General features: G+C 37.1%; 4 protein-coding genes across 4 annotated transcripts; all 4 read left to right on the forward strand.

Moving 5' to 3' along the window:
- Positions 1-832: 832 nt before the first annotated feature.
- Positions 833-6,734, forward strand: LOC137180926 (odorant receptor 131-2-like). Its single transcript, XM_067586235.1, has 2 exons — positions 833-2,441; positions 3,437-6,734. The coding sequence occupies exons 1-2, from the start codon at positions 2,235-2,237 to the stop codon at positions 4,202-4,204; spliced, it is 975 nt and encodes a 324-aa protein (XP_067442336.1). The 5' UTR covers positions 833-2,234; the 3' UTR covers positions 4,205-6,734.
- Positions 6,735-6,760: 26 nt separating this feature from the next.
- Positions 6,761-11,870, forward strand: LOC137180928 (odorant receptor 131-2-like). Its single transcript, XM_067586236.1, has 2 exons — positions 6,761-10,895; positions 11,085-11,870. Exons 1-2 carry the CDS (start codon positions 10,746-10,748, stop codon positions 11,850-11,852), a joined length of 918 nt encoding a protein of 305 aa, XP_067442337.1. The 5' UTR covers positions 6,761-10,745; the 3' UTR covers positions 11,853-11,870.
- Positions 11,871-14,452: 2,582 nt separating this feature from the next.
- LOC137180929 (odorant receptor 131-2-like) lies at positions 14,453-20,400 on the forward strand. Its single transcript, XM_067586237.1, has 2 exons — positions 14,453-14,608; positions 15,971-20,400. Exons 1-2 carry the CDS (start codon positions 14,453-14,455, stop codon positions 16,778-16,780), a joined length of 966 nt encoding a protein of 321 aa, XP_067442338.1. The 3' UTR covers positions 16,781-20,400.
- An 829-nt stretch (positions 20,401-21,229) lies between these two features.
- On the forward strand, positions 21,230-23,651 carry LOC137180930 (odorant receptor 131-2-like). The gene is made up of 2 exons (XM_067586238.1): positions 21,230-22,171; positions 22,302-23,651. Exons 1-2 carry the CDS (start codon positions 22,016-22,018, stop codon positions 23,076-23,078), a joined length of 933 nt encoding a protein of 310 aa, XP_067442339.1. The 5' UTR covers positions 21,230-22,015; the 3' UTR covers positions 23,079-23,651.
- The last annotated feature ends 3,230 nt before the right edge of the window (positions 23,652-26,881 follow it).

The following is a 26,881-nucleotide window of genomic DNA, read 5'->3' on the forward strand; positions in this document are numbered from 1 at the left end:
ATATATGTACATATAAGTCCACAGAGGCAGTGCTGTTGTTCTTTCCAGTAAAAAGAAATGAAGCTTAACTTTACTGTCAGTCAAACTAATGTGGCAGCTACAATTAAAAAATGTTATCATTAAGATCAAATGTATCTTCCAAAAGAAATTATATCATATATCAAAACTGAGGCATCAGACCCAACGTTAAATTTACCAAAGGTCTGTGGAGATCAGACTGTTCTCATCAGGATGAATACAGATATTGACTGGCCGGTTATCTCCTAAAACATCACAATAAATTTTCAAATTATCTGGATCAACATACCAGATTTTGGAAATCTAAATTGTTATATTCTTGTCTGAATGAATATCAAAACTTAATAAAGTGACATAATAGAGACCCTAGGACAAAAATTCTGACAGCTTTTAGCTTGGCTCAAAATGCACGCCATCACCACTGGTCAGTGTGAATTTCATTCTGGGATACTTCACCACCCAAAGTTCACACAAGTCAGCTCCCAAAGTATCCTCGATAAAAAACACACTTTACCACAGAGATATGAAAGTACTTCATTTGTAAATGTTCTTGTTGTGTGTTGAAATATTACTTAAATTGTTGGTTAAATTGGTATTTATGAATGAATGAATTCAAGTTTTCATGTTGCCCCTTACAACTCAATTATAAAACTTTGTCCCCTATGTTTGGACACACACACACACACACACACACACACACATACACAAAAACTACTGATGTGAATATGCCACATATAAAGTCAGATATTTCCTGGAGCCATATTGTTGGTGTCCTGCTGATCTAAACGAAGGTAAGTACCGCCTGCTGGTTCTGACTCCACTTATATTTTGTCACTGGAGTAAATCTGTCATGAAATATGAAATTTGTTTCAAACTGAAACATGAATGATTTGAAAGATGTGACACAGGTTAATCCAACAAAAGTGACTGATAAAAACGGGTGGTTTTTAAAGAGCTACTGTATACTTCATTTTGCAATTCTTTGCCTTATCTTGACAGTTTTATAAAGGTCTGGAAAGGATGCAGACTCCATCTTATGCATTCAGTTCAATAACAAGAATAATATATTGAGTTTTACTTTTGAAGTTGATGCTCTCATCTTCTGGTTGAGATGAGTACTTCTTTATCCTGTTGTTGTTACTGAGTGGCTTTATGCAGGATTATCCCTAAAACATTTAAGTCACCTTTAGACAAACTAGGGGGGATCAACCTCTATGTAAACCGATTCTCTAAGCTTCTGATATTAGATTATGAAGCACTCATGCAAAATTACCAATCAGTTTAAATAGCAAAATCTAAAATGTTATTATGTTTCTGATTTATTTAACGGCTGGCCCTAACTATTCAAATATGTTTCTGTTTCATTAGTGTTCATATGTAACATAATTATTATTTTTAAAGTTGCTTAACCTGCTCAATGTGATATTTATAATTTGTGATCATTTATTACAATACATATTGATTGTGAGATTGTCCTCTCATTCTCTCTCTCATGCACCATTGTGAGTGAATTGCACTTTACTTTAAATTTGACAAAGTGCCAGAAAAAAAAGTGCCAGAAAATGTCTACCTTCTTTTGGTCAAAGTGTTTCTGATGTTTGGAAAATTATCCATGAATGGGTATGTAAGAGGGGGGTCCTCTTAAAATCACTGTTATCTTAAGTTATATTATTAGCATATTAAGTTTAAAGCACCATCAGATTGGAGTAATTTGCCTAACTCACTCTGATCGATTACTTCTTTCCATGACTTCAAGACTTCTTTGCTTGTTTACCTTAAATTTACTCCTTCTTGTTTTTGATTGTATGTACCCTTATCTTAGTTTATAAGTAGACTCTGTACTTTGACATAATATTATTTGATCTATTCATTTATTTTATTTCTTGTTCATTCTTTGTACAGATGACTCGTGTAACAGATGTAGCAGGTGGGGTTTGGGATGGTGGGAGAGCCCTTATGTGTATGTCCATGTTGATTTTACTGTGTTGATTGTTTTTGTGCTATTGTATTGTTTAATATATTATCGTTATTATTGTTAATGTAGTTTGTTTTATTTAAATGTTGTCATTTTTATGTTTTATGCCTGAGGACCCCTTCAAAAACAAGATGGTGCATCTCTAGGGGTTCATCCTCTGATTAAATTCTGAAATAAATAAATATTCAGGCCGATAAGGTTATTTATTGGAGTATATACTGTATTTGCTGTAAATATTTACATGACACTGAATAATATCCATTTTTTCTTTCTTTTGTTTGATTTTAGTTTTCAAGAGATGAACGTGTCAGCTGCCAATGTGTCAGTTGTTTTACAGTATCGAGACTCCTTCACTAAAGCTGTGACCAAGAATGTAATTGTTGTGGTTCTCGGGATCTCCATCAACTACATCAATGCCAGCCTCATTCACACCTTTCGCAAACACGAGGTCAGGTATTCCTTTAGTGACGTGTAAACACTAAAAATGAATTTACATCAATGACATGTAACCACTAATAACGATTTTACCAAAGAAATTATCAGATGATTGTGAAATTGTGCTCTTTTATGTCACCCACTGGCTTACAAAGGGAGGTTCCTAAATCAGGAGTTTGGGTTAGCTTTGAGTTTAGACTTTGGGGTTTTGTGTGGGTTTAGTTCGTTCTAAAATAAAATCCTAATGCGAACATAAATGAATGAATGAACTTTCACCTTTTTCATAAAGCATGACATCATGACTTCTTGTTGGGGAGCTGGAGAGTAGATTTTTTTGTTTTGTTCTAGCCAATCGGTAGCAAGTGACGCACCCATCCTGCAGATGTCATTTTCCATGGGAAAGAAGCTGGGGACCTGATTGTTAAGAGAAGTCAACTTGACACTTTTCATAACAATTGAAAACATTTTAAGAATTTTAGAATTCTGCAAGTCAAGTAACCATACAGCTGCATCAATCTCATCAGTGCCTGTGACATTATTGTGGCCAGTGAGGTCAGTAACAGGTAGCAGGAAGATGAGGTCTCCATTCTTAATCCCACCTACAAAGTTCTGATTGGTTGGCTGTTTATCGATCCAGCAAAAACAGCCATCAATAAGCACCACACCAGATCTGTATGAGCCACTGCATAAATCAGAGGTGTGGGCAGTGACTCAGAGGCCTGGTACCAGGCTAGGGGCTTAGCTGAAGGAAAAAAGTTTGCTGCACCATTAATAAGTATTTACATGAAAATCTCATTGAAATGAAAGTAAGATATTCAGCAGATAGCTAAGGGGGGTAGCTGACGAATGAAAATGACAACTAGCAGATACTGAGAGGTCTCTCATTTCACTCTTGAGCATATGAAATCCCTTTTTCAAGCTCAAAACTCTATCCTCAGACTCCCAGAATTTGCAAATGTTTTCAAAGCTTTTCTCCCTTTGCCTTTACTTTTCTTTCCCAACATCTAGATCTTCTACATGAATCCCCGGTATATCCTTTTTATTCACCTGGTGGTCAACGACATGATTGTAGTGACCCTGACCGTCATCCTGTTCATCGTCAGCTACACCCTCTACAAAATAAATGTCTCCGTCTGCTGCATCTACGTCCTGTTTCTTATTTTCACCACTGAAAACACTCCTCTGAACCTGGCCTGCATGGCAGTGGAGTGCTATATCGCCATCTGTCTTCCTCTTCGCCACACACAAATCTGTACCGTCAAGAGAACGTTAATGCTGATTGGTTTAATCTGGACGACAAGCATCATCTCTGGTATTCCTGATCTCTTCATCACCTTAGCCACAGAGCCGCTGGACTTCTTTCATTCCCGAGTCTTCTGCCTCAGAAAAAATGCCTTCCCACATCCTCTCCTTGTTAAGAAGAGGGATATCACATATATAACATTTCTAGTTATAGTCTGGATCACCATCTTTTACACTTACTTTAAGATCCTGTTCACTGCAAAGACAGCTAACACAGATGCAAAGAAAGCCAGGAACACTATCCTCCTCCATGGGTTTCAGCTGCTGCTGTGTATGTCTTCATATGCGACACCTCTGTTGAAAGATGCTCTGCAGCGATGGTTCCCTAAGAATTATGCAGACTCCCTCTTTGCTATCTACATTATAGTACAGATCCTGCCACGATCCATTAGTCCAATCATATATGGCATACGAGACAATACTTTCAGGAAGTACCTGAGAAGGCATCTATTGTGTAAAGTCAACAAACCATAAGCAACCATTCATAGAGTATAATTGAGTCTCTCAAGGTAAACCTTTAGTCATCTACAAGATTTCCTGAGCACACTCATCAGTCCATACAACTTAGCCTGTGCACTTCTTCCCATCACACTCTTGAGTGTGAGAGTCTAAAGTTCAGCCAGACACACAGCTGTTATACATTTTTGTAAATCCAGCCATCCATCCGCTTATCTGGGACCGGGTTCCAGTGGCATCAGACTGAACAAAGAAACCCAGACATCCTTCCTCCTGAGAGATCCCACAGTATGCCCAGGCCAGAAGAGATATGTAATTCCTCCAGCATGTTCTGGTTCTTCCCTGGGGTCTCTACCAGTCAGACATTCCTGGAACACCTCCAGAGGAAGGAGTCCAGGAGCCATCCCAACCAGGTGCCCAAACCACCTCAGCTGGCTCCTTTTGATGTGAAGGAGCAGTGGCTCTACTCCAAGCTTCTCACCCTATCTCTAAGGCAGACACCCTTCAAAGGAAACTCATTTCGGCCACTTATGTCTGTGATCTCATTCTTTCAGGCACTACCCAAAGCTTGTGACCAAAGGTAAGGGTTGGGATGTAGACCGACTGGTAAATTGGGAGCTTTGCCTTCTGGCTCAGCTCTTTCTTCACCACAGTGGTCTGGTACAAAGCCTGCAACACCAATCCGCCTGTCGACCTCATGCTCCATCTTACCCTCACTTGTGAACAACACCCTGAGATACATGAACTCCTTCACTTGGGGCAGCAACTCACTCCCAATCCAGAGGGAGCAGCATTTGGAGGTCCTGACTCTCATCCCGACCGGTCACAGTGTGTTAAAGCCAACAGAACCACATCATCTGCAAAAAGCAGAGATGCAATCCTGAGATCCCCAAACAGGACACTCAACTTACCCCTGCTGTGCCTCGAGATTATGTCCATGAAAATCAAAAACAGAATTGGTGACAAGGGACAACCCTGGTGGAGTCCAACACCCACTGAGAATGAGTCTTACTTACTGCAGAGAATGCAGACATAGCTCTCACTGCAGTTATATAAGGACCAAATGGCTTGCAGCAATAGCCCTGATACCCCATACTCCCATAGCACCACCCACAAGGTGCCCCGAGGGACGCGGTCATAAGCCTTCACCAAGTCCACAAAGCACAAGTAGACTGGATATGCAAACTCCAAAGACCCCTCAACTATCCTTGCAAGAGTGATGACTTGGTCCACTGTTCCACAGCCCGGACGGAATCAGCATTGTTCCTCCTGATTCTGAGGTTTGACAATTGGCTGGAGCCTCCTCTCCAACACCCTGATGTAAGCTTTCCCTGGTAGTAGTGTGATCCCCCGATAGTTGGAGCACACCCTCCAGTCCCCTTTTTTGAAAACCACCCCAATCTGCCAGTCAACGGGCACTGTCCCTGATCTCCATGCGACACTAAAGAGGCATGCCAGCCATGACAGTCCAACAATGCCCAGAGCCTTCAACAACTCAGGGCGAATCTCATCCCCACCTGGTGCTTTGTCATTGAGGAGCTTTTTGACTACCTCAGAGACCTCTGCCAGGGATATGACTGAGGCTTCCCCCAAGTCATCCAATGCTGCCTCCTCAACAGAGGGCCTTTTGGTCATATAAATCCAAACTCATAAATGTATATGTGCATGGCACATGCAGATTGAAGCTGTATATCAAGTTATTCAGTGTTCATGAAATATTGTTGTACAAGACATAAAATATAGTAACTACAAGTTTGATCAAAACAGAAAAACTAAAATTGGTCTTTGTTTAGTTTATGGAAATTACAGCAAAGAAGCAGTCTATAGTTTCTGTCCAATGACAGTAACTGAAATATCTTAATATAATGTATCCTAATTAACATTGTTTTATTCATAAAGATCTTACTTGTGAAACGAAGTGTGACAACTTGAGTTTTGCTGCTGCACTCATATGAAACACATTCAGAGAAACATTCAAGTTGACTAACCTGTCTTATTTTTTTCCAATTTAAGTTCAGCTGAGGTTACAAAAATAATTTCCTGTGTTTGAATATCACTTTCAGATCATCAGAATTACTTTTTAAAGTACCTTTGGTATTAATGAATGTATCGTATAAACTTGTTTTGTGTGGGCCAGCAGTGGAACAGCCATAACTGATTACATAACTTATTATGAATTTTTGTTATTTGTTATTTCTGGAACTCAAAATGTCATAAAGCTGCGCTTGTAGGCTACATTTAGCCTCATAGTGTCAAGTTTAGTTTAGCTAGTTTGCACATTTAAGTTTGTGCAGGCAAATTAGATTTTCCAGTTCTGTCATTTCTCCATCATCTCAGACTCCAGCTGTGGCCATGGTGTCTCAAAAAGTAATGCAGCTGCAGGCTAACGGTAAGCTAAGCTATGTTGTCTTTGAATGTTTTTGTGTTTTTTCCCTCTGGACATGCGCAAGTAGGCAGGGGTGAAGAGAAAAAAAATACTGGGAGAATCGTCTATCCTGCTTTTGATTTTGAAGGTCAAAATTGAATTGTTTACTTTGATCAATTTTGAGTTTGTGCAGGCAAATTAGATTTTTCTGCACTGCTGACATCTTCCAAACAGCAATTTTCATAGCAGCTATAGTGAGTTTGTTATGCCATTCGTTGGGTGTGAGGTGGATGGTATCACAAGAAAAGTGATGATGATGCATAATTGCAACTGCAAAATATGACGATACACACACACACTCACAAATATACTTGCATGCACACAAGCATACCTACATAAGACCTAACATGCAAACACACACCCCTGAATCCTGAGATGTCTAATAAACACACCACATATAAAGTCATTTTCTGGAGCCATTATGTTGACGTGCTGGTCTAACTGCATTAACTGAGGTAAGTTCCACTTACTGTACTCTTAAATATGAAAAATGTTACATGAAGTATTAGAAGTGATAATGAAATATTTTCATCAGTTAATCCATATATAGGTCTGTTTGCTGTGCATAAACTGCAAAGACATCACAAGCCTGTTGGTGATGTTTTTTAATTTCTATCACTGTTTAATGTGATAAGTTTTCCCACAGTCATATTTCTAAAACACCAATTTAATTCTGTTGGACAAGACAATAAGAAATTCTTTACAACTGAAATATAAACAATTTTTAAAGTGAGATGAGTGAGATGCAGTTAAAAAAAAAACCTTGGCTGATAAAATTACTGTGACAAATGGTTCAACTGACTGAATGATTATCTTCTTTCCAATAATTGACATGTTGTGGTTATGCTGTTTTTTCCATCACGACACTTTCATTGCATGGCTATAAATGTTTTAATTTCAATTCCAGTGAGTAAAATATAGATTTTTATATTTTAGGTTGATGCTCTTTTCTTCTGCCTTAGGTGAGTTCTTCTTTCTCTTGTGTTGTTATCACTGAGTGGCTCTCAGCAGAATTAATCTACACAAATTTTAACTCACAACACAGGTTCTGAAATCTTCAGTAGTGTCAAGTTTCTTCTGATGATTTGGTTGATTGAAATTCATTCACATTTATCATTATTCAAAGCATTAAACTGATAGATGTTAAATACTAAATTATTCTTATTCATTAGTATGCTGTTGCACCAGCTATATGTAAGTTCAAATGTTTCTTATTTTGAAGAGTTAAGATACACTCTCAGATTTACACCTCACCCAAGCGGGTGTAAGTAGTAAGAGGCAGATATAAATTTTAAGAAAGGGTAGCTAAAAGACATTTTCCTTCATTACACTGTATATGAATAATGTAGATTTTTTTTTTTACTGTGAAAATTTTCATGATCTATTTTAAATTGTGTATGTCTTAGACTCTATAGGCCTATGCTGCTCCTCATAATAGTGAGTTAGTTAGTTATGTGAATAATTTTATGTTAATAATAAAATACTATTGTAATGGTGAAACATTTGTCAGACATAAAATCTTCCACAAAAAAGCTTCCTAATGATGAAGTGATTGACACTTTTCACCATTTTCTGACATTTTATAGATCAAACAAGTCATCTATTAATCGAGAAAATAATCGACAGATTAATCATTAGTTGCAGCACTAAATTTTACTGAAAGGTGTAATCCTTAAGTAATCATATAATGAACAATAAAACATGAAATGGACATAATGCTCTACATAGTAGTTGTGTTTCATCAGACAATATGTTCTTAAATTAAATGAACCAACAGACCACCTCTCTTTATACGCATGGAACAATTCGCTCTGAGCCTCATGTATATTACTTTGTAATCTGTTTTTTATATTTAAAATAAATACTTCACCACTCTAATCCAAGAGCGTCCATGAAACATACCCCAGTTAAAGAGCTTTCTAAGTAGCTCCTGTTCAAAAGTCTTGGTGTAAGTGTAAAATGTATGGTGTTACAGTTCAGATGTTCACAAAATCCCCAAATGCCAGACGCATAATCTGAAACACAACACACGGGTTGTATTGTTGTGTCAAGGTACAGAATATAAAGTCAAGAGACACCTTCATGGAAATATAATGATTCACATACCTGTGTTGTGTAAAGTTTGCATGTACAGTATGTACCTTAATGACCCAAATACAAGATCATGTAATAATGTCCCCTTCTCTCTGACTTAATAAAGTCATTAAAGAAACAGTATTTACAGGATGTAAATGTTTTCTCTTTAACATGATATCCAATGGATTTATCATGTTTTGAGTTATGATTTGTTAAATTCTCAATTAGTCAATTAATTATTTATTCAATGAAATGTTAAAAAGTAGTGAAAAAATGTCAGATGTTAAAGATATTCAATTCATTGTCATATATGTGACTATGAAAAACAGCCACGTTTGAGAAGCTGGAACCACCAAATTTTTGGCATTTTTGCTTGAAAAAATGACTGAAACAATAATCGATTATCAAAATAGTTACAGATTAATTGTTTGATGATCGACTAATCAATTAATCGACAAGTCGTTGTAGCTCTAGAAAAATGGAATTAAATTTTGAAAAGCTCCATCTTGAAGAGGGTTGATGATATTAGATAATACACTTATCAGCTAGGGGTGCACAAAAAAATCTATTCACATAAGAATCGCGATTCTATCTCTGTCGATTCACATTTTTCAGTTTTGCCATGACGTTGTTTTCCATTTTTTCCTGACATGAATAAGCTCGCTAAATCCCATAGATGGCGCAATGACGCCGCCCCGGACCCAAATCCGGTGGCAAGAAGGAAGTGAAGTGTGTGTCATGGAGAGGCCGCAAGCAATGGAGTACCTGACAGAAAAACAAATACAACCTGGTCCATCGGCTATGAAGGAAATCATTTGGACATATTTGGGATTTTCTTATCTCAAAGGGAAGAAGGAGCTTAATGCCATTATCAGGCGCTGCAACACACTTCCGCAGGTTTGTGCCATTGTGGGCTTATTTATTTGTAACCGCTGTGAAACAGTCAGAAAATAACGTTTTATTGATCTGATTCACCAGCTTCCTCACTAACATTACCAGCACTCCCTCTCCTCATACACTCTCTAGCTGCTTCTCTCTCTCATCTTTTTGAAATGAGTCAGGAAGCCCTCAGCAAAGCCTAACTTTACTTTTAACGTTATCAAATGAAGAGAAATGTCCTCTCCTCTTCCTAGTAATGTTTTTGTCATATGGCAGGGTTGTACAGCGTTGCGTTTCTCTAAAAGTTGATTCTGGTTCAACTTTCTTGCTGCGGCCCCTGCAGGCATCCAAAATTGTTTAGCCTATAATAATCACTCGCTAATAGTGATCAATTTTCTTGTATGCACTTTGCAGCTAAATGTAGCAGGCAGCTATTGTTTGTGTGATTTTGTGAATTGAAGGAGGAATTTAAGTTATTTGAGGTTTTACACTTAGCAGTTTATCTTTGCAATCATTTTTATTTTTGTATTAAGTATTCATTTGACCCTTTGTCTCAGGGCCGCTTTGGTTTCCTTTTGACTAAGTGGACTAAAGGAACATAAATCTTACTCAGGTTGACATTGAGTAGCAAATGTTTACATTTGATTCAGTGTGATCTTTTTTATTTGAGACATATAAAAGTGTCTTCTGCAGTCAAATGGAAAGAGTAACTCAAAACATCAATCTAGAATCAAATCTGAATGACTGAATGTATTGAATTGAGAGCTGATCTTGAATCGCAAATCGTTTTGAATCGCGAATCGATTGTGAATCGAATCGTGAGATTTCCTGAATCGTGCACCCCTATAATCAGCTGTTAAATACTGATTCTCTTTTAGATAGTAAATGGAATTAGAAATAGCAGTAAGTTATACTACTGTATTTTTTAAAAATAATTTTAAAAGGTGATTTTACTTAAATCATTTAAAAGTTGTCATATTAAGTTTATTTGTCTACTGTGTTTTGTTCAAACTGTCTCTCGTCTTAAAAAGCAAAGTTGTAAGATTGTTCTATAATCTTGTATTTGGGCCAATAAGGTAAATTAGTTGTATTCTGTACTTATTTTAGATACTGTATTTACTGATATCTGAGTGACATCATGTTTTCTTTTTTGTGAGAGTTAACTTCAGCTATCAAGAGATGAACGTGTCAGCTGCCAATGTGACAGTGGTTTCACAGTATCGAGACTCCTTCACTAAAGCTGTGACCAAAAATGTGATTGTTGTGGTTCTCGGGATCTCCATCAACTACGTCAATGTCAGCCTCATTCACACCTTCCGCAAACACCAGGTCTGATAATACTTAAATGACACAGTGCCACTAATAATCAATTTACAGAAGATGTCTGGTAACTTTTCAAGTCAAGTCAGGTCAATTCTATTTCAGCGCCAATCAGGTCTAGATTGAACTATTTAATTTATAGAGACCCAACATTCGCCAAGTTCTTGCTCATTTGCATACTCTGGTTCCAACCTCCAGATATTCTACATGAATCCCCGGTATATCCTTTTTATTCACCTGGTGATCAACGACATGATCCAATTGATGCTGACCGTCATCCTGTTTGTCATCAGCTACACCCTCTACAAAATAAATGTCTCCGTCTGTTGCGTCTTCATCCTGCTTGCTCTTTTCACCACTGAAAACACTCCTCTGAACCTGGCCTGCATGGCAGTGGAGTGCTACATTGCAATCTGCCTCCCCCTTCACCACATACAAATCTGTACCGTCAAGAGAACATTAATGCTGATTGGTTTAATCTGGACAACAAGCATGTTATCTGTTCTTCCTGATCTCTTCATCACCTTAGCAACAGAGCCGCTGGACTTCTTTCATTCCCGAGTCTTCTGCCTCAGACAAACTGCCTTCCCACATCCTCTCATTGTTAAGAAGAGGGACATCACATATTCAGTGTTTTTAGTTATAGTCTGGATCACCATCTTTTACACTTACTTCAAGATCCTGTTCACTGCAAAGACAGCTAGCAAAGATGCAAAGAAAGCCAGGAACACTATCCTCCTCCATGGGTTTCAGCTGCTGCTGTGTATGACAACATATGTAGCCCCCCAGTTATTAACTGTTGTGCAGCAATGGTTCCCTAAGAATTATGCAGACTCCCTCTTCGCTTACTATATTATTGTGCAGGTCCTGCCGAGATCCATTAGTCCAATCATCTATGGCATACGAGACAATATGTTCAGGAAGTACCTGAAAAGGTATCTGTTGTGTAAACTCAGCATACCATAAGCAACCATTCATAAACTATAAATTAGTCATTCCAAAAAGGAAAAATAAAGTCATCTACAGGCTTTCCCAAACACACTCTTCAGTCCGCACAAGTTACTGCGCTCATTTGGCTACAACAAGTTCAGCCAGACACACAGCTGTTATGAACATAAACATATATGTGCCATACATGTACGTGTACATTTAGAGGCTGCAAGTCAAGTTATTCAGTCTCTACAAGATAGTGCATGAAGATCTCACTTATGAAATGAAGGTTTGCTGCTGCACTGATGAGTAACAGAATCAGCTCAACACATTGCATTATACATTAACATTATAGAGTCACCTTGCCTGGTATATTTCTATAACTTTATTTCAACTGATGTTACAAACATTCTTGTGCTGTGTTGGAACTAAACTTTCATTTGATTAAAATTACCTTTAAAGTATCTTTGGTATTCATGAGTGAGTTGAATAAACTGATTCTTTTGTGTCTGCTTGTGGCACAGCCATAACTAATAATTAATGTATGAAATTGGTATTTTCTTGTTTAATATTTACAGAACTTGAAATGCCATAAAGTGGTGCTTGTATATTGAGGTTTATATTTTTAAGTTTAGTTTTTCTGTTTGTTTGTTTGTTTTGTTGTTGTTGTTGTTGTTGTTTTGTTTTTGTTGTTTTGTTGTTTGTAAATTAAGCTTTTCAAGTATTTTCAATTAAAATTAGCTGCTGGCCTCTTAACCTCCCCTACAGTGCTGTGCATTATGGCATTTTTCTGGTGTATAAAATATGATTCATTGTTCAACAATATTCACTATACAAGGTGTAAAATATATGAACTTCAAATCTGGTCAAAATATGGAAGAAGTGTAGTTTTTTAACTACTGTCAAGTGTGAGGCTTTGCTGCTTTTATCTGTTCGTAATATATGTAAAATATCTTAATTTTTTTTTTTACTCTGATTGATATGCTGCTTCACTCATATGTGAAACTCTTAAGAATTATAAGAGATAACTGGCTGTCTCAGTGTCACACCTGGTAGCCAAATGGTTACTGCGCATGACACATAACTGCATCCCTGGTTTGATTCCAGTTACAGGCTTTTGTTGCATGTCATACCTATATATCTCTCCCCTTGTTTCCTGTCTGCCTCTATACTGCCTACTATCTAATAAAAAAGGCAAAAAATACCCCCAAAAAATAATATAACAAAAAAAAAGTGTGGCATTGTTCCATTTCAGGATTTTCAAAATCCCACCTTTAAGGCCTTTACACATACACAGTGATGCAAATAAACAACACAAAATTGCGAAATAATCACCTGCGAACAGTTCCCATCAAAACTATTCACACTGGCAGCGATATGAATTTGCGACATAAACACAGAAAAACGAATTTGCGAAGGAATTTGCGACAGCTCATTCTGCTGTCAGTCAGCCTGGTGAGGGCAGTTTGTCCAGTGGCTGCTTCTGTGGACGGAGACGCTTAACGCAGGTCAGAGCCGTTGTGGATTGAGTGGATATAACGCTCTCCTCTTCTTTTGTCGAGTGAGGAGAAGGACAAGATCATCATCACTGGAGGATGTTGACATCATCGACCTAAAAAATCGACCTGGGTCCGAAAAAAATCACATCGCTTTTTCGCCTCATAATATTCGTGTTCTGTGTAAAAGTACTCATGACACAAACAACAGTTCAAAAAAATATATTGATGTGCGAATTAATCGCACGAAAAAATCACGTCCAGTGTGTAAAGGCCTTTAGGCCAGGAGATGAGGGAAAAGAGAAAGGTGTAAGTAACAATATGGTGACAAACTGTTTCAGGGTGTTTCAAAATATTAAATCATTTTCCAAAGAAAGTAGGAATATTTAAATTTTTTTCCTTCAAATTAAAAAAAATTCTTTGAGTATATTAAGCTGTAGAACCATCCAATGTTGTACTACATGTACTAAACATACTAAACTAAATACACACCCATAAGGAATAAAATTAGGGTCATATGTACTGTAGCTGTGTATCACCATATCTGAATGTGTGAAACATAAATAAATAAAAAGATGCACAGCACATCCAGTCAGCAACGATCCTTGTCAATAGCAGGTACCTACCTTTTCCAGTAGAAGTTAACATTGTTGTGTTCTCTGCTTTGTGGTTTCTGTTTTGCCGTTATTTAGGACTTGTTGTCATGTTTTCTCGTTTATTAATTTGATTTGCAATTTGTTATTTTTCTTTGTGTTTTGTGAGTTGTTGTCATTCCCTATTTGCCGTTGTGTTTTCTGATTTGTTGTTGTGATTTCCTATTTGCCATTGTGATTTGCACTTCATAGCCACCATACATATGACCCTAATTTTATTCCATACACCTACTACGTCACACACACACACAGTGTGACTCAGGTTAAAAGTGTGATCACCTATTCAAAGAACCTGCAAAATCCTATGGCAGATTCATCTCAAGCTCAGAATCCATCATCTGAGGTCAGTATGGAATTTTTTGCTTCACCTGATTACTAATGTCATAGAAAAGATGTGAGAATGTTTGTTTTTAAATGATATTCACCATATTTTGTTGTTGTATAATGTGTGCCTTTTGCTTTTGAAACAAGTTAATTGGACGCTGACATGAATTTGACATCTGGGAACAGAAATGTGACACCGGCTGTGAATTACCGGGACAACTTTGTTATAGCTGTTGGCAAGAATGTAATTGTGGTTGTCCTCGGCATCACCATCAACTACATCAATGCCACCATGGTCCACACATTCAACAAACATCATGTGTGTAAACTATTTTTTTTATACAAAAGATATAGTTAGTTTAGGAAGTAAAGAGGGGAGTAATAATGTACAATGTCAATGAAATTTGAAACACCTTTCCCTTCCTTTTCTTTCCTTCTCTCCTTTCAGAGACCTGAAAGGAGATCAAACAGTTGGTTTTAGGGCTGCAAATAACAGTTAATTTCATTACTGATTAATTAATTATTGCTGGTTATTTTCTTGATAAATCATTTTGTCAATTAAATACAAGAAAATTGTGAAAAAATGCCTGTTACAATTTCTTACAGGCCAAGGTGACATCCTCAAATGTCTGAATGTCCAAAGATATTCATTTTACTATCATGTATGACAAATAAGAACTTTTAACCTTTAACTTTTTAAATCCTCACATTTGAGAAGCTGAAACCAGCAAATGTTTGGCATTTTTCCTTGAATAAAAACGATTATTCTATTATCATAATAGTTAAGATTTATTTTCTGTCAATAAACTAATCAATTAGTCAACTAATCATTGCAGCTCTAGTTGGTATTGTGTATTTTACTGTGTTGAAATTCAAGTGAATATAACAATTTTGAAATTATTTGTGCATCAAGACAACATTTTATAGTTACTGTATCCTGGTTTATGTTTTCTCATTTGTGCTGTGAACTGCTGTACATGTGTAAATTGCATGTTTACGAGGTCATACATGATAGTAAACTGAATGTCTTTGGGTTTTGGGCTGTTGGTTGGACTGTTGATTTTGGGAAATTATAATTTATTATAATTCTATAGACAAAATGACTAATCAGTTAATCGATAATGAAATGAAAATAATGTTGTAATGAAAATTATTGTTATTTGAGGCCCTAATTATATTTAAACCACCACTACCTTGTATTATTCTATAATAGTATACAACATCACTCGAGTACAGTAATCCTTTTTTCATCATTTGGTGTCCTCTTTTAGTGCCTGTCTGGATATACATAGTCTGACTGACAAAAACACCAATATGACAAACTACTGGTAAAGGCTCATATCCAGTGTGTTTAATTGCTTACTCAATACATGTCTGTAAACATGTATTTTTTTCCAAATCACTGCAATTACAGTACTGCAATTATTATTACTACTCTAATAGAACTGTTCTGTAAGAACCACAAAATTTTGCTAAACCAACTACACTTAATGGCACTACTATCATAGTCTCCTGTTAAGTGGTACAAAATAAATACGATGATACAACATATGCTACAGTAAATGAAGACTACTAGACATGACTGTTAGAAACATTGGAGTAGGTGTAGTAACATACTTTTGAACTATTTATGTGTGTAATATTATACAATCTAATCCCCCTACTGTGCTGTTCAATTCAGATCTTGAAGTTGAACCCTCGCTACATCCTGTTCATCCACCTGGTGTTTAACGACATGATCCAGCTGACAACCAGCATCACCCTCTTTGTCTTCACCTACACCTTCCATACCATCTATGTCTCACTGTGTTGCCTCCTCATCTTGCCAGCTGTCTTTACCACACAAAACACCCCTCTGAATCTAGCGTTTATGGCTGCAGAGTGCTACATTGCTGTCTGCATTCCCCTCCGCTACAACTACATATGTACAGTCAAAAGAACGTATATTGTAATTGGCATAGTCTGGACAATGAGTTCACTTTCTGTTCTGCCAGATGTCTTCATCCTCTTGGCCACTGAACCTCTGGAGTTCTTACATGCCAGAGTGTTCTGCAAGAGGGATGGTGTGTTTCGGAGCATCTACAGCTTAAGGAAGAGAGATGCATCCCACATATTTTTTCTGGTAGTGGTTTGGATAACTCTGTTTTACACTTACTTCAGAATTTTGTTTGTGGCCAAAGCTGCTGATACAGATGCTAAAAAGGCAAGAAACACTATCCTCCTTCATGGCTTTCAGGTGCTGTTGTGCATGATAACCTATGTGCAACCTATGTTACGTGACTTTCTAATATACTTGTTCCCAGGAGGGGTAGCATCCATAAACTTTGTTATATTCATCATAAACCAAATCCTTCCTCGCTTTGTCAGTCCTATTGTCTACGGGTTACGAGACAACACTTTCAGAAAGTACTTCAAAAGGTATCTGCTGTGTACAATAAATGAAAACAGCCATGCCACGACAACACTGAAGGCACTCTCTAGATGTTGTTGATATATGACTGTTCCGCTTTTGTTTTATCCAGAAGAATCTGAAGAATCTAAACCTATTTTGAAATGAGGTCACATTACGCAAACAGTGAGACAGTTCACTGATTATCAGCTCTAGAATTGGATACAGAGCACTGAGATAAAAAAAAAAATGGTATTAAGTGTGATTAACCTGGCACCAGCCTCATGAGATGATCATAGATCGCTATATGTCAGATTATTGTCTAACTGTCGCAGGTTGTTATGGTTCAGTTAGTGACAACCTGTCATGTTTAATGCAATAGAATCAAATATGATTGTTATTCTAAACCACGACTGACTGCAACCCATCGTAGATATTTTCAAGCATTCTGTAGTTCCTTAAATTTGTTTCAGATGGTTGATTGCCCTTCTAATTTTAAACAATTAGGGTTAATTTATGGGATAAATACAGATTTAGTGGTGTAGTGGAGACACAGGCCTATATGTCTTGAACTCCTTTGTTTTTAATTGAATATTATCTTTAAAATTATTTATGACATAAACAACATTAAAGCCATTTACTTCTCTTTTGGATTCTCTTTATCATAGATGTAGTAAACGCCTTGGCCTGTGCAAGAGTCCTGATCTTAGATCTTAACACACTGTAATTTACACAGAATAAAATTCAGGACAATCTGGAGCAACAGTCAAAGCCAGCACCTGCTCTTTAAAAAAGACTCTTTTGTCTGGGATAATGAAAACTGGACATTAACAGAAGAATCATAAGAGTTGTTTTCATCTTTTTCACCAATTCCTGGCCTCTGTTTTCTTCAGTTGTAGGAACATGATATAATGCTTACATAATTTCTAAAATGTAATTCTCTTTAAGATAAAGCTGATGAAGTAATGTTGGATTAAAAAGTTATGATTGTTGCACTCTCTATGGTATTGATTCATTAAAATTAATGTTTATTTTTCATTTATTTTGTAAGTTTTTTCTATCTCATTTCAGCACCACAAGGTTTCCATTGTATGGCCTTCTTATTAGTGTTGCCAAGCACAAAAAAGAGTGCAGAACAAAACACAGCAAACAAATTAACACTTTAATATTAACTGTGTCCTCTGTATTGATTTGTTCTCCACACAGGAATATTGATTCTTAAATGAAAAAAAAATTCAAACTCTTCTCTTCTTTCCACTTTTCATGGTAAATCTATGCATCTAATGTTCGCAAACTCATTTTCTCTAACAAATCTAGAATTTTAAGATAAGACTTACTTTTTTTTTTTTTTTTCATTCAAAAGGAACAGGAGAGCCACTCACTGTCTTATACACTTTAACTGAAATTTTAAGTGCTTTCATCACTTACACTTTCACTGACAATTCAACTGCTTTCACCCATCACATGTCAACTGATTTTTATTAAACTGACATTTCAGCTACTGAAATCTTACACTTTAACTGAATTTTTAACTACTGTCAGTGTTTACACATCAACTGATATTTAATTGCTGTGATTTTGTGTCATCACTGACAGCTGTGGACACACAACTGTGATCTATAAAATGCAGCACATTGCATTGTGAGATTGTTAGACAGTCATGTACATGACTATGTCCCAAATCACACTATTTAATGTATAATGCACTATATTTACCTTCAAAAATCCCTTACTGTAACTGCAAAAGTAGTGCCCATGGCATGTGCACCACTTTCTGCTAACAATCCCACAATGCAATGTGTTGCGTTGTAAGGATGCTGATTATTGTTGTGCAACTCTACAGCAGACAGTGATGAAAAGAATTTGACTTTTTTTATCTTGAAATGATGAAGGCTCTTGCCATCATGGAATTGTTCAGGGCACTATATAGTGGACAAAGCTACACACCCAGAATCTGGACACTCAGAAAATTGACTTGGGTCCCGAGTTTGAATCCGGCCTCCACTACCATTGATTGCTATTTGATAAAGGCATAAAATGTCCTAGAAAATAATTTCAAATCCAATGCTCATAAGTGTGCTGTGACCATATGTAATTCATGCCAAATCAGAGGTGGGCAAAGTAGCACAAAGAACCACACTTGCGAAACTAATCAGTTTTCTTGGAGCAGCCACAACGCCGTCCAAACCAACCAGCAACTACAACTTGAGGCTGAAGCCAGTGTGGAAGTACCTTAATTGCCACCGACAGCAGCTAGATGCTCCAACTGATTCACATTCAAAAAGTCTCAACTTCTCTCTAGAAATACTAAGTCAATCATTTTTACAACGAATCACTGTGGTCTCAACTGCTAAATTCAGGCCCTCTAAAAAGTGTGTTGGAGGCCATTTTGGAAATTATTGCTCCATTAATAAGATTTGAAGTAGCTTTGGTGTCTGCTGTGTGGGTGTTGATTGACAGCTATGATTGACAGTTGCCTCACCCTCTGGTCTTCCCTGCTCTGGGGCTCACTGAGTCAGACTATTGTTGCAATATTTCACTAAGTTTAATGTTACTTGATTATGATGCCTGCACTGTTAGCGCAATTTAACTAAAGTAGCTAATGTTAGCCCAAGTGTGCAGCACTCAAGTGTTCCCAGTAAGCTAGCATTAGTTTGGGTCTGAGGTAGCATGAAAGGCAACACCCCGTACTCCTTATTTGGAAGGTCCTGGCTCCAATTTACACAGGTTACACTGGGGTCCCCCAGGTTTCATACCTCTTCCTCCTACACATGTCCACTCGAAAGAGTGTCTTTGACAACACATTGGATATTGGGTATGCTGATGACATAGGACTGTCTAAGACCATTCCCTTCACCAAGATCCATAGTGACATTTCAATGGCAATGGAAGCCCAGCTGATTAATAAATGTACTGCATCAAACGACACGCTGCTCAATGGAGAAAAATCAGTGGAACTAAGAATCTGCTTCTTTAGAAACCCACCACAACCTGCTCCTCTGTTTCAGACAGGAAGTTCCGGTTGTGATCACCACCAAGTACCTAGGCTTTCCCCTGAACTCTGACCTCAGCGGGAACACTCATTTGGAACAAGAACTGAGGAAAGCCTCAAAAATGGCTCCACTTTCTGACTGTTCTAGCCAGACTTGGCCTACCCTGCAAGGACATTGTTACCATCTACACTGCTGTGGCCAGGCCATGTCTAGAGTATGGCAGTGTCCTTCTGGTGGGGTGCAATAAAATCCAGGCTGCACTGCTAGAGAGGGTACAAAAAAGGGCTCTCAGGATTATCTCCAGAGGCTGCACCCCACTACCACAACTACCATCTCTTCAGAGCTGGAAGGAACAGGCAGCCATTCAGGTGGTCAAAGAGATGACACATGCACAATATCAACACCATGACTTGCTCCCCCAGACAAGAGCAGAAAATACAAACAAACTTAAACGGAACAGCAAAAATTTTACATACATCCAGTACAGAACAAACATGCTGAAAGCAGCAACCCTGCCTACAGCAGTCAGACTGTACAATATATAACTGAAAGAAACAAAAAATAGATAGCTGAGGTCTTTGGGGTTTGTTGTTTGTTTGTTTGTTTGTTTGTTTGTGTTGTATATTATTGTTTAATGGCATTTTAAAAATGTATGCATGGTTGTATGTAAGTGTATGGTTCTATTTGTAAATGCGTATGTGTGTAAATGCATGGGTGCATGTGTGCATATAGATATATGTATAGTTTTATATTTTTATGATGTACAGTCATGTATAGATATTATTATATATATTATATTATATTTCCTTTTCTTTGTTGTTGTAAATTCTGATTCTATTCAGTTGCTAACTGTGAGTATGAATACTAATAAACTCAAACTCAAATCTTAGGATTTGAATAAAGATATCAGGTTGATTTAATGTCAATACAGTGGGTACACATGAATAAGTGAGCAAATTTCCAGTTTGTCTCAGTGCTAAAAATAATTGTTTAAGGGTTTCTTTTAAGATATGCATAGTTATGACAACGTTGCAGGTGTATTTTGTTATTCTACAACTATTTTACATATATTTATATATAAAATCTATTGAAATGTACAAATACTGAAGTTTTCTGCATCATATTTGTTTCGACTAACTGACTGTCAACAAACTGTTTTAATTACCAAAAGACAAATGATGTCTCCTAATTCTTGCACAGCTGAATATCCGAATTACATCATTACTGACATTTTGTAGGACTACTGCATCATCCTACTTAATATAAAGCCATCAAACTTACTAAGTAGAGACTGAAGTGTACTATCTGAGGTGAGAATGTATTTGATGCTATCACACTGTATTAGTGTAATATACTATTATTACGTGGTTTACAGTATTGTGATGCTTTTGAACTATATGTGTTTTTTGTGACAATAATCAATTTTGTAACTCTTTAATTGAGCATATCATATCTCTTATGCAATTCACCAACTAGATGGTGTTTTAAGCAGCGGAAAGTTGTTCATTTGGAGATAAAAGTATAAACTTGCTGTAATTCTAAATTATCACTCAACATTGTGTGGTAGAGTTTGTTTTATATGTATTCACTCAAGCATTTGTTGGTCTTATTTTGAACTTCATAAGAAGAAAACTGTATTTAAAGAAGCAAATCAGATTTTTTCTGTTTACTTTTACATAAATGATATATCGCTCATTAGTTAAGTGTTAAAAAACCATGTTATTAACTTTGCAAAACATTTAATACCCATGCAAGTGTTATAGTTATGTATAAAAGGTCAGGATACATTGATTTGTTGTAAATTTACTTTATTCTCTGTGCATAATTGTGAAATAAGGTATTCTGCAACTGTAGGAAAAATACAGATACATGAAAAATACAGACAAAATACAGACATTTGCAGTGCTATCTGTGAGAGAAAACTGAATAGTAGGTTATCATTTGATGTATTTCTTGTACATGTTACAAATAGCGTTCTTAAGTTCAGTTTAGTGTTAGTTTGTGTTCCACGCCTGTTCCAAATGCCTTCATGTTGTGTCTATTCTAGGCTTAGTTCTTAGCTGTGTAAAATGAGACAGTTGAGTGTTTAACAGTTAGTTTATTCTGTTGTACTTTTGTCTGAGCCAGTGGTAAGATAAATCATAGTTATGCATATATCTGTGTCTTTGTCTCCAGAAATATGATGCATTATACTTCTGATTGTATTATTTCATTACATTATTTAAGAAGCTGACAATGCTCTCTTTTTGTGTTTATTGAGTGATCAAGCAATGTTCCACTAAATAACCTATATCTTTAAATATTCCTCTGTAACAGAGACTTGCAGGATCCTCAAATCAACACCATGAATTCCTCGTCTTATGGCTATAATGTGTCAAGTGGTCTGAGTTATCGAGACCCTTCAAGCTCAGCTGTGGTCAAAAATGTGATTGTTCTAGCTCTTGGCCTTACCATCAACTATATCAATGGTACCCTGATTCACACCTTCAGAAAACACCAGGTCAGAATATTTTATTCTGTTATTACAATCATAATTATCAGTTATTATTGTTGGTGGAAGAAGGAAATGGATGGAATGGAAGACATTATTAGAACCTTTAACTGACTGATTCTTTTCCTCTCTCCTTCAGATCTTTTATGTGAATCCTCGTTACATCTTATTCATCCACCTGGTGCTGAACGATATAATCCAGCTTACCACATCAATCAGCCTGTTTGTCTTCAGTTATATCTTCTACAAAATTAATGCTTCCTTCTGTTGCCTCATTATTACATTTGCTGTTTTCACCACCCTCAACACCCCATTGAATTTAGCTGTTATGGCAGTGGAGTGTTACATTGCTATTTGTTTACCACTGCGACATGCTGAGCTCTGTACAATCAAAAAGACAAATATTCTGATTGGTTGGATCTGGGCCATGAGTGCAGTCTCAACACTGCCGGATGTGTTTATTATTCTTGCAACAGAACCTTTACAGTTATTCTATTCCACAATTTTCTGTGAGAGGGATAACTTGTTCCATCACCCCATAAGTTTGAAAAAGAGGGATGTCTCCTACATAATTTACCTAATTGGTGTTTGGCTCACTCTCTTCTACACTTACTTTAAGATTTTCTTTGCTGCTAAAGCAGCTAAAGAAGCTAAATCATCTGATGGAGATGCAAAGAAGGCCAGGAATACAATCCTGCTGCATGGCTTTCAGCTACTCTTGTGTATGCTAACCTATGTAGCCCCTGTGTTGAAAAAGGTTCTATTGTACTGGTTCCCTAAACATTATGTACATGCACTCTTTGTTTGCTATATCATCATTCAGATCCTCCCCAGGTTTATCAGTCCGATTGTGTACGGGCTACGAGACAAGACTTTTAGACAGCACTTGAAAAAGTACCTGCTGTGTTCAGTGTGAGCAAGCATCACACCATGGACTGCAGAGAAGGACCAGATAACATAAACTAGATCTTAAACAAAGCATTTAAGGTCGTGAATGCCACTGAGGAAAAATAGTGTAATGACTTTTCAGTGAGAAAGTACACTGGAACACATTAAGCATATAACATTGTAAATTCCTGGAGTTTGACAAATTTAGATTGTGCTCTCCTACTGAGCACTATAATCATAGCAGTATGAAAATTCACTGCATGATATATTATATATATTATTCACTGCATGGTCAAATGCTTCCAAATTACTAAAACATTGTTATTTTAACAATTTAAACATGCACCACAGACTGCAGCCTGTAGCCTGTGATGCACAAGCTATCAACTCTATGTTTATGTGATCTATTCACGTAGTTAGTCTAGCCTCTAGTTATTCTACAATGGTATGGCATATATTATATAAAATGATATTAAAGGATTTAACAATTAAGTGAAAGAATAAAAAGTGATAACAATAGTAAACTTCAGAGAGAAAAGACTGAAGCATGCTGATTGATGTGCAGCCTTTAATAGTGAGAACAGACTAAAGTTTCAACACTTTATCAGTGTTCCAGTCTTTTCTCTCTGAAGTTTGCTGTCCCTTGTCTTAGTTTTGGCTGAATCTCTTACAGTCAATCCCACACAGAAAAATAACATGTATTAATAAGTGCTCTGACATTTTGTTCACCAATTTGCATTATTGAGTACATTTGTAAAAAAAAAAAAAAAAAAAAAGAACAGCAAGAAATGTTTGTTAATTTCATTGACATTTAGTCCATAACCATATTGATACATTTGACCAACCTCTTGTTTTATTTTTACTTTCTTGAATGCCAGGTAGAAAATTTAATAGATATAATTGCGTCTTTGTCTAAAAGTTTTACTTACAAAACAGTGTATATTTCTTTTGCACTGTTATATCAGTGGTGGAAAGTACTTAAGTACATTTACACAAGTACTGTACTTAAGTACAGTTTTGAGGTACTTATACTACTATACATGAGTATTTCCATTTGATACTACTTTATACTTCCACTCCACTACATTTCAGAGGGAAATATTATACTTTCTACTCCACTACATTTAATTGACAGCTTTAATTACTTTTCAGATGAAGATTTGACACAATGGATAATATAACAAGCTTTTAAAATATAACACATTGTTAAAGATGAAACCAGTGGTTTCCAACCTTTTTGGCTTTTGACATCTTACAAAAAGCAGTGTGTAGTCAGGGTCACATTTCATATGTCTTTGAGTTAACAGCTCCACCAAATGGTCATTTTTCCCTCAAAATTTCTCACATGGTTTCATTTCAATAAATGTTCAGATGATTAAATATTTCCCCAAAAATCAAAGATTAGAGAAAAAGTCCGAAAACTGAAAACAGATTTGTGTATCAGAACTTTGTTTTTTCTTCTTTCCTGCCTCATGTGAAGATAGGCTATATAAAGTGCAAAGGCATATATTTCACAGTCTGATAAACTGTTTGTTGTTTGTTGTGTCTGTATATCTGTGTTTTTTAGTGACTTTAGAAGAGACGTAAACAGTGTTGGAAATTAACTCTTTCTTCAACTAGCCACTTTGGCTGGTGGATTCTAAATTTTACCAGACACTCATAGTTTTTACCAGCCACCATTTTGTAATCACACTTTTGTGTGTAACTAATTTTTGTGTAACGTTGAATAAAAAAAATGAATAAAAAAACTGATACATTTTTTCCCATAAAGGTATTAATTTAATATCTATTCACTTATGATTATCCCCAATTCTCTTTTCCTCTCTCTTCCTGTCTCTCTCTCTCTCACACACACACACACACACACACACACTAAAGGTCTTTGCACACCAAGTCCGTTTTTTTCGTCTGAAATTGTCACACGTTAAAAAATAAATACGACGTCACGTTGCATCAATCACGTTTACACACCGACTCCGGAGGTTTCGTCTGTCATTAAAGTTTTCGGAGCAGGTTCGGTTTTCTGCATTTTTTTGCATCCGTCAAAAGCCTTTAGAGAGTTGTTTGACCACTCAGAGCCACCGTACACGCAAACAACACAGCCTTGAAACACTGATACTATCAGCTATAGCAGAGAAGTTATACACAGACTGATCACAGGACAACTATTGACCATGATCTTGTCTACGTTGCAGTGTTTTGAGGCTGTGCCCTGAATATCTGCGGATCCAGTCAAAAGGCTGATCGTCTGTGATCACCTGTGCAGCAAACAACACTGAAAAATCAAAGTTTAAAAAAAAGATAACCTAATCCAAAAAGCTGTCATGTCCCAAACCGGCTGCAGTGAATGTGTCATTCGCGAGTGATTCAAATCTCTTGGGTTAACGAACTGAACTGAATCACTTCTGTTCATTTCTCAGTTCAGTTGAGCTACCCAGTCAGTTGTGAGCAAATGTGATTCTTTCGCAGGGATACACTCCCTCATTGAGTGAGTGATTCAAGTCATTCATTTGCAGAAGGAATGGGGTGCATTCAAGACAGCAAATACATAGCTGATTCTGGTTGCTAACACTTAACAATAATGATATATGAACAGTCCGCACTGAATCACTGACAGATGAAACTTGGACTCGACCAATCTTCTTTAAGTCCTGTTGCTGCATGACCTTTATCCCTACCCCCACTCAAGGAATGATTGCCAATTATAATACAGCATTGTAAAACAATGTCCTCTGAGCTCACTTGATCTGCTGAATAAAACCAGTGATTGCTGTGAAAGTGCAGCTGACAACTAGGGAAAGACCCCAATGGGGCTGTCATTGGCTAGTTAACCATGATGGCAGGCTCCATCTGCTAGTCAATAGGAGTCACTCCTTAATGGCTACGAAAAGACCAAAAAGGAAAATACCCCTGAGCCAGCGAGAGTGAGGGGCGGAGGATTGTTCATCGGCTGGCACAACAGACAAAGGAACGAAAATGACAATAATTGGCACAGAAACAACAGCTGCTAACCCTAACCCAGGTATCATTGCTCCATGACGTAAGAATACACCAGGGCCAAATGCCTGAAGAGGATGAGACTGGGACCTCGCATCAACCAGTATCTCCTGAGAGATACACTCGACTGTCAAGTCAGTCGAGTGAAGGTCAGTGGCTGTACACAACCTACAGTCCACCAAGCATCAATATCAATTGTAGAGGAAGGCAATTCATCCATGACATCTGAGAACCTGGAATCAATCCAGATACAACATGTGACAGAGATGAAGATCCAAGGATGTAGGCCACATGTGAAGTGGCCAAAGTTCGGCAGCAAAAAAGATTTGGAAACAAACAATGCAGATTTGAGCAAGATCTTGGAAGGACTTCAAGGAACAGCAGAGAAGAGCCTGGAGAGGATAAGCAACCTGATTTATGAATACCTGGTAGAAAGGTTTGGAGCAAGAGACTCAAGGAAGAATAGAACGACAACAACATCACCCAAGAAGGCAACAAGAAATGGAGTGCCTAGTCAAGGAGAAGGGACCTGAGGAAGCGATGGAGAAAAGGTTCATTAGAAGAGATGGAGGGAATCAGCCTCCTGCAAACAGACCTAAAAGAATGCCTGGAAAGACTACAGAGGGCAGAAAACCTCAGGTTTCAATGTACAAAGGAGAGGGCACGAACATTGTTCTACAAGGATCCGTTCAGATTTGTGAAAGAGCTGTTCACAAAGGAAAAGAGCGGAGTACTCCAAGTGTCAAAAAGGGAACTTGAAGATCATTAGAAAACAATAGACACACATAACCTGATACATGAACAGAGTAACATACCTCCTGACATGCCATCCAT

Source organism: Thunnus thynnus, chromosome 4, assembly GCF_963924715.1.
Source record: "Thunnus thynnus chromosome 4, fThuThy2.1, whole genome shotgun sequence".
NCBI classification, from domain to species: domain Eukaryota; kingdom Metazoa; phylum Chordata; class Actinopteri; order Scombriformes; family Scombridae; genus Thunnus; species Thunnus thynnus.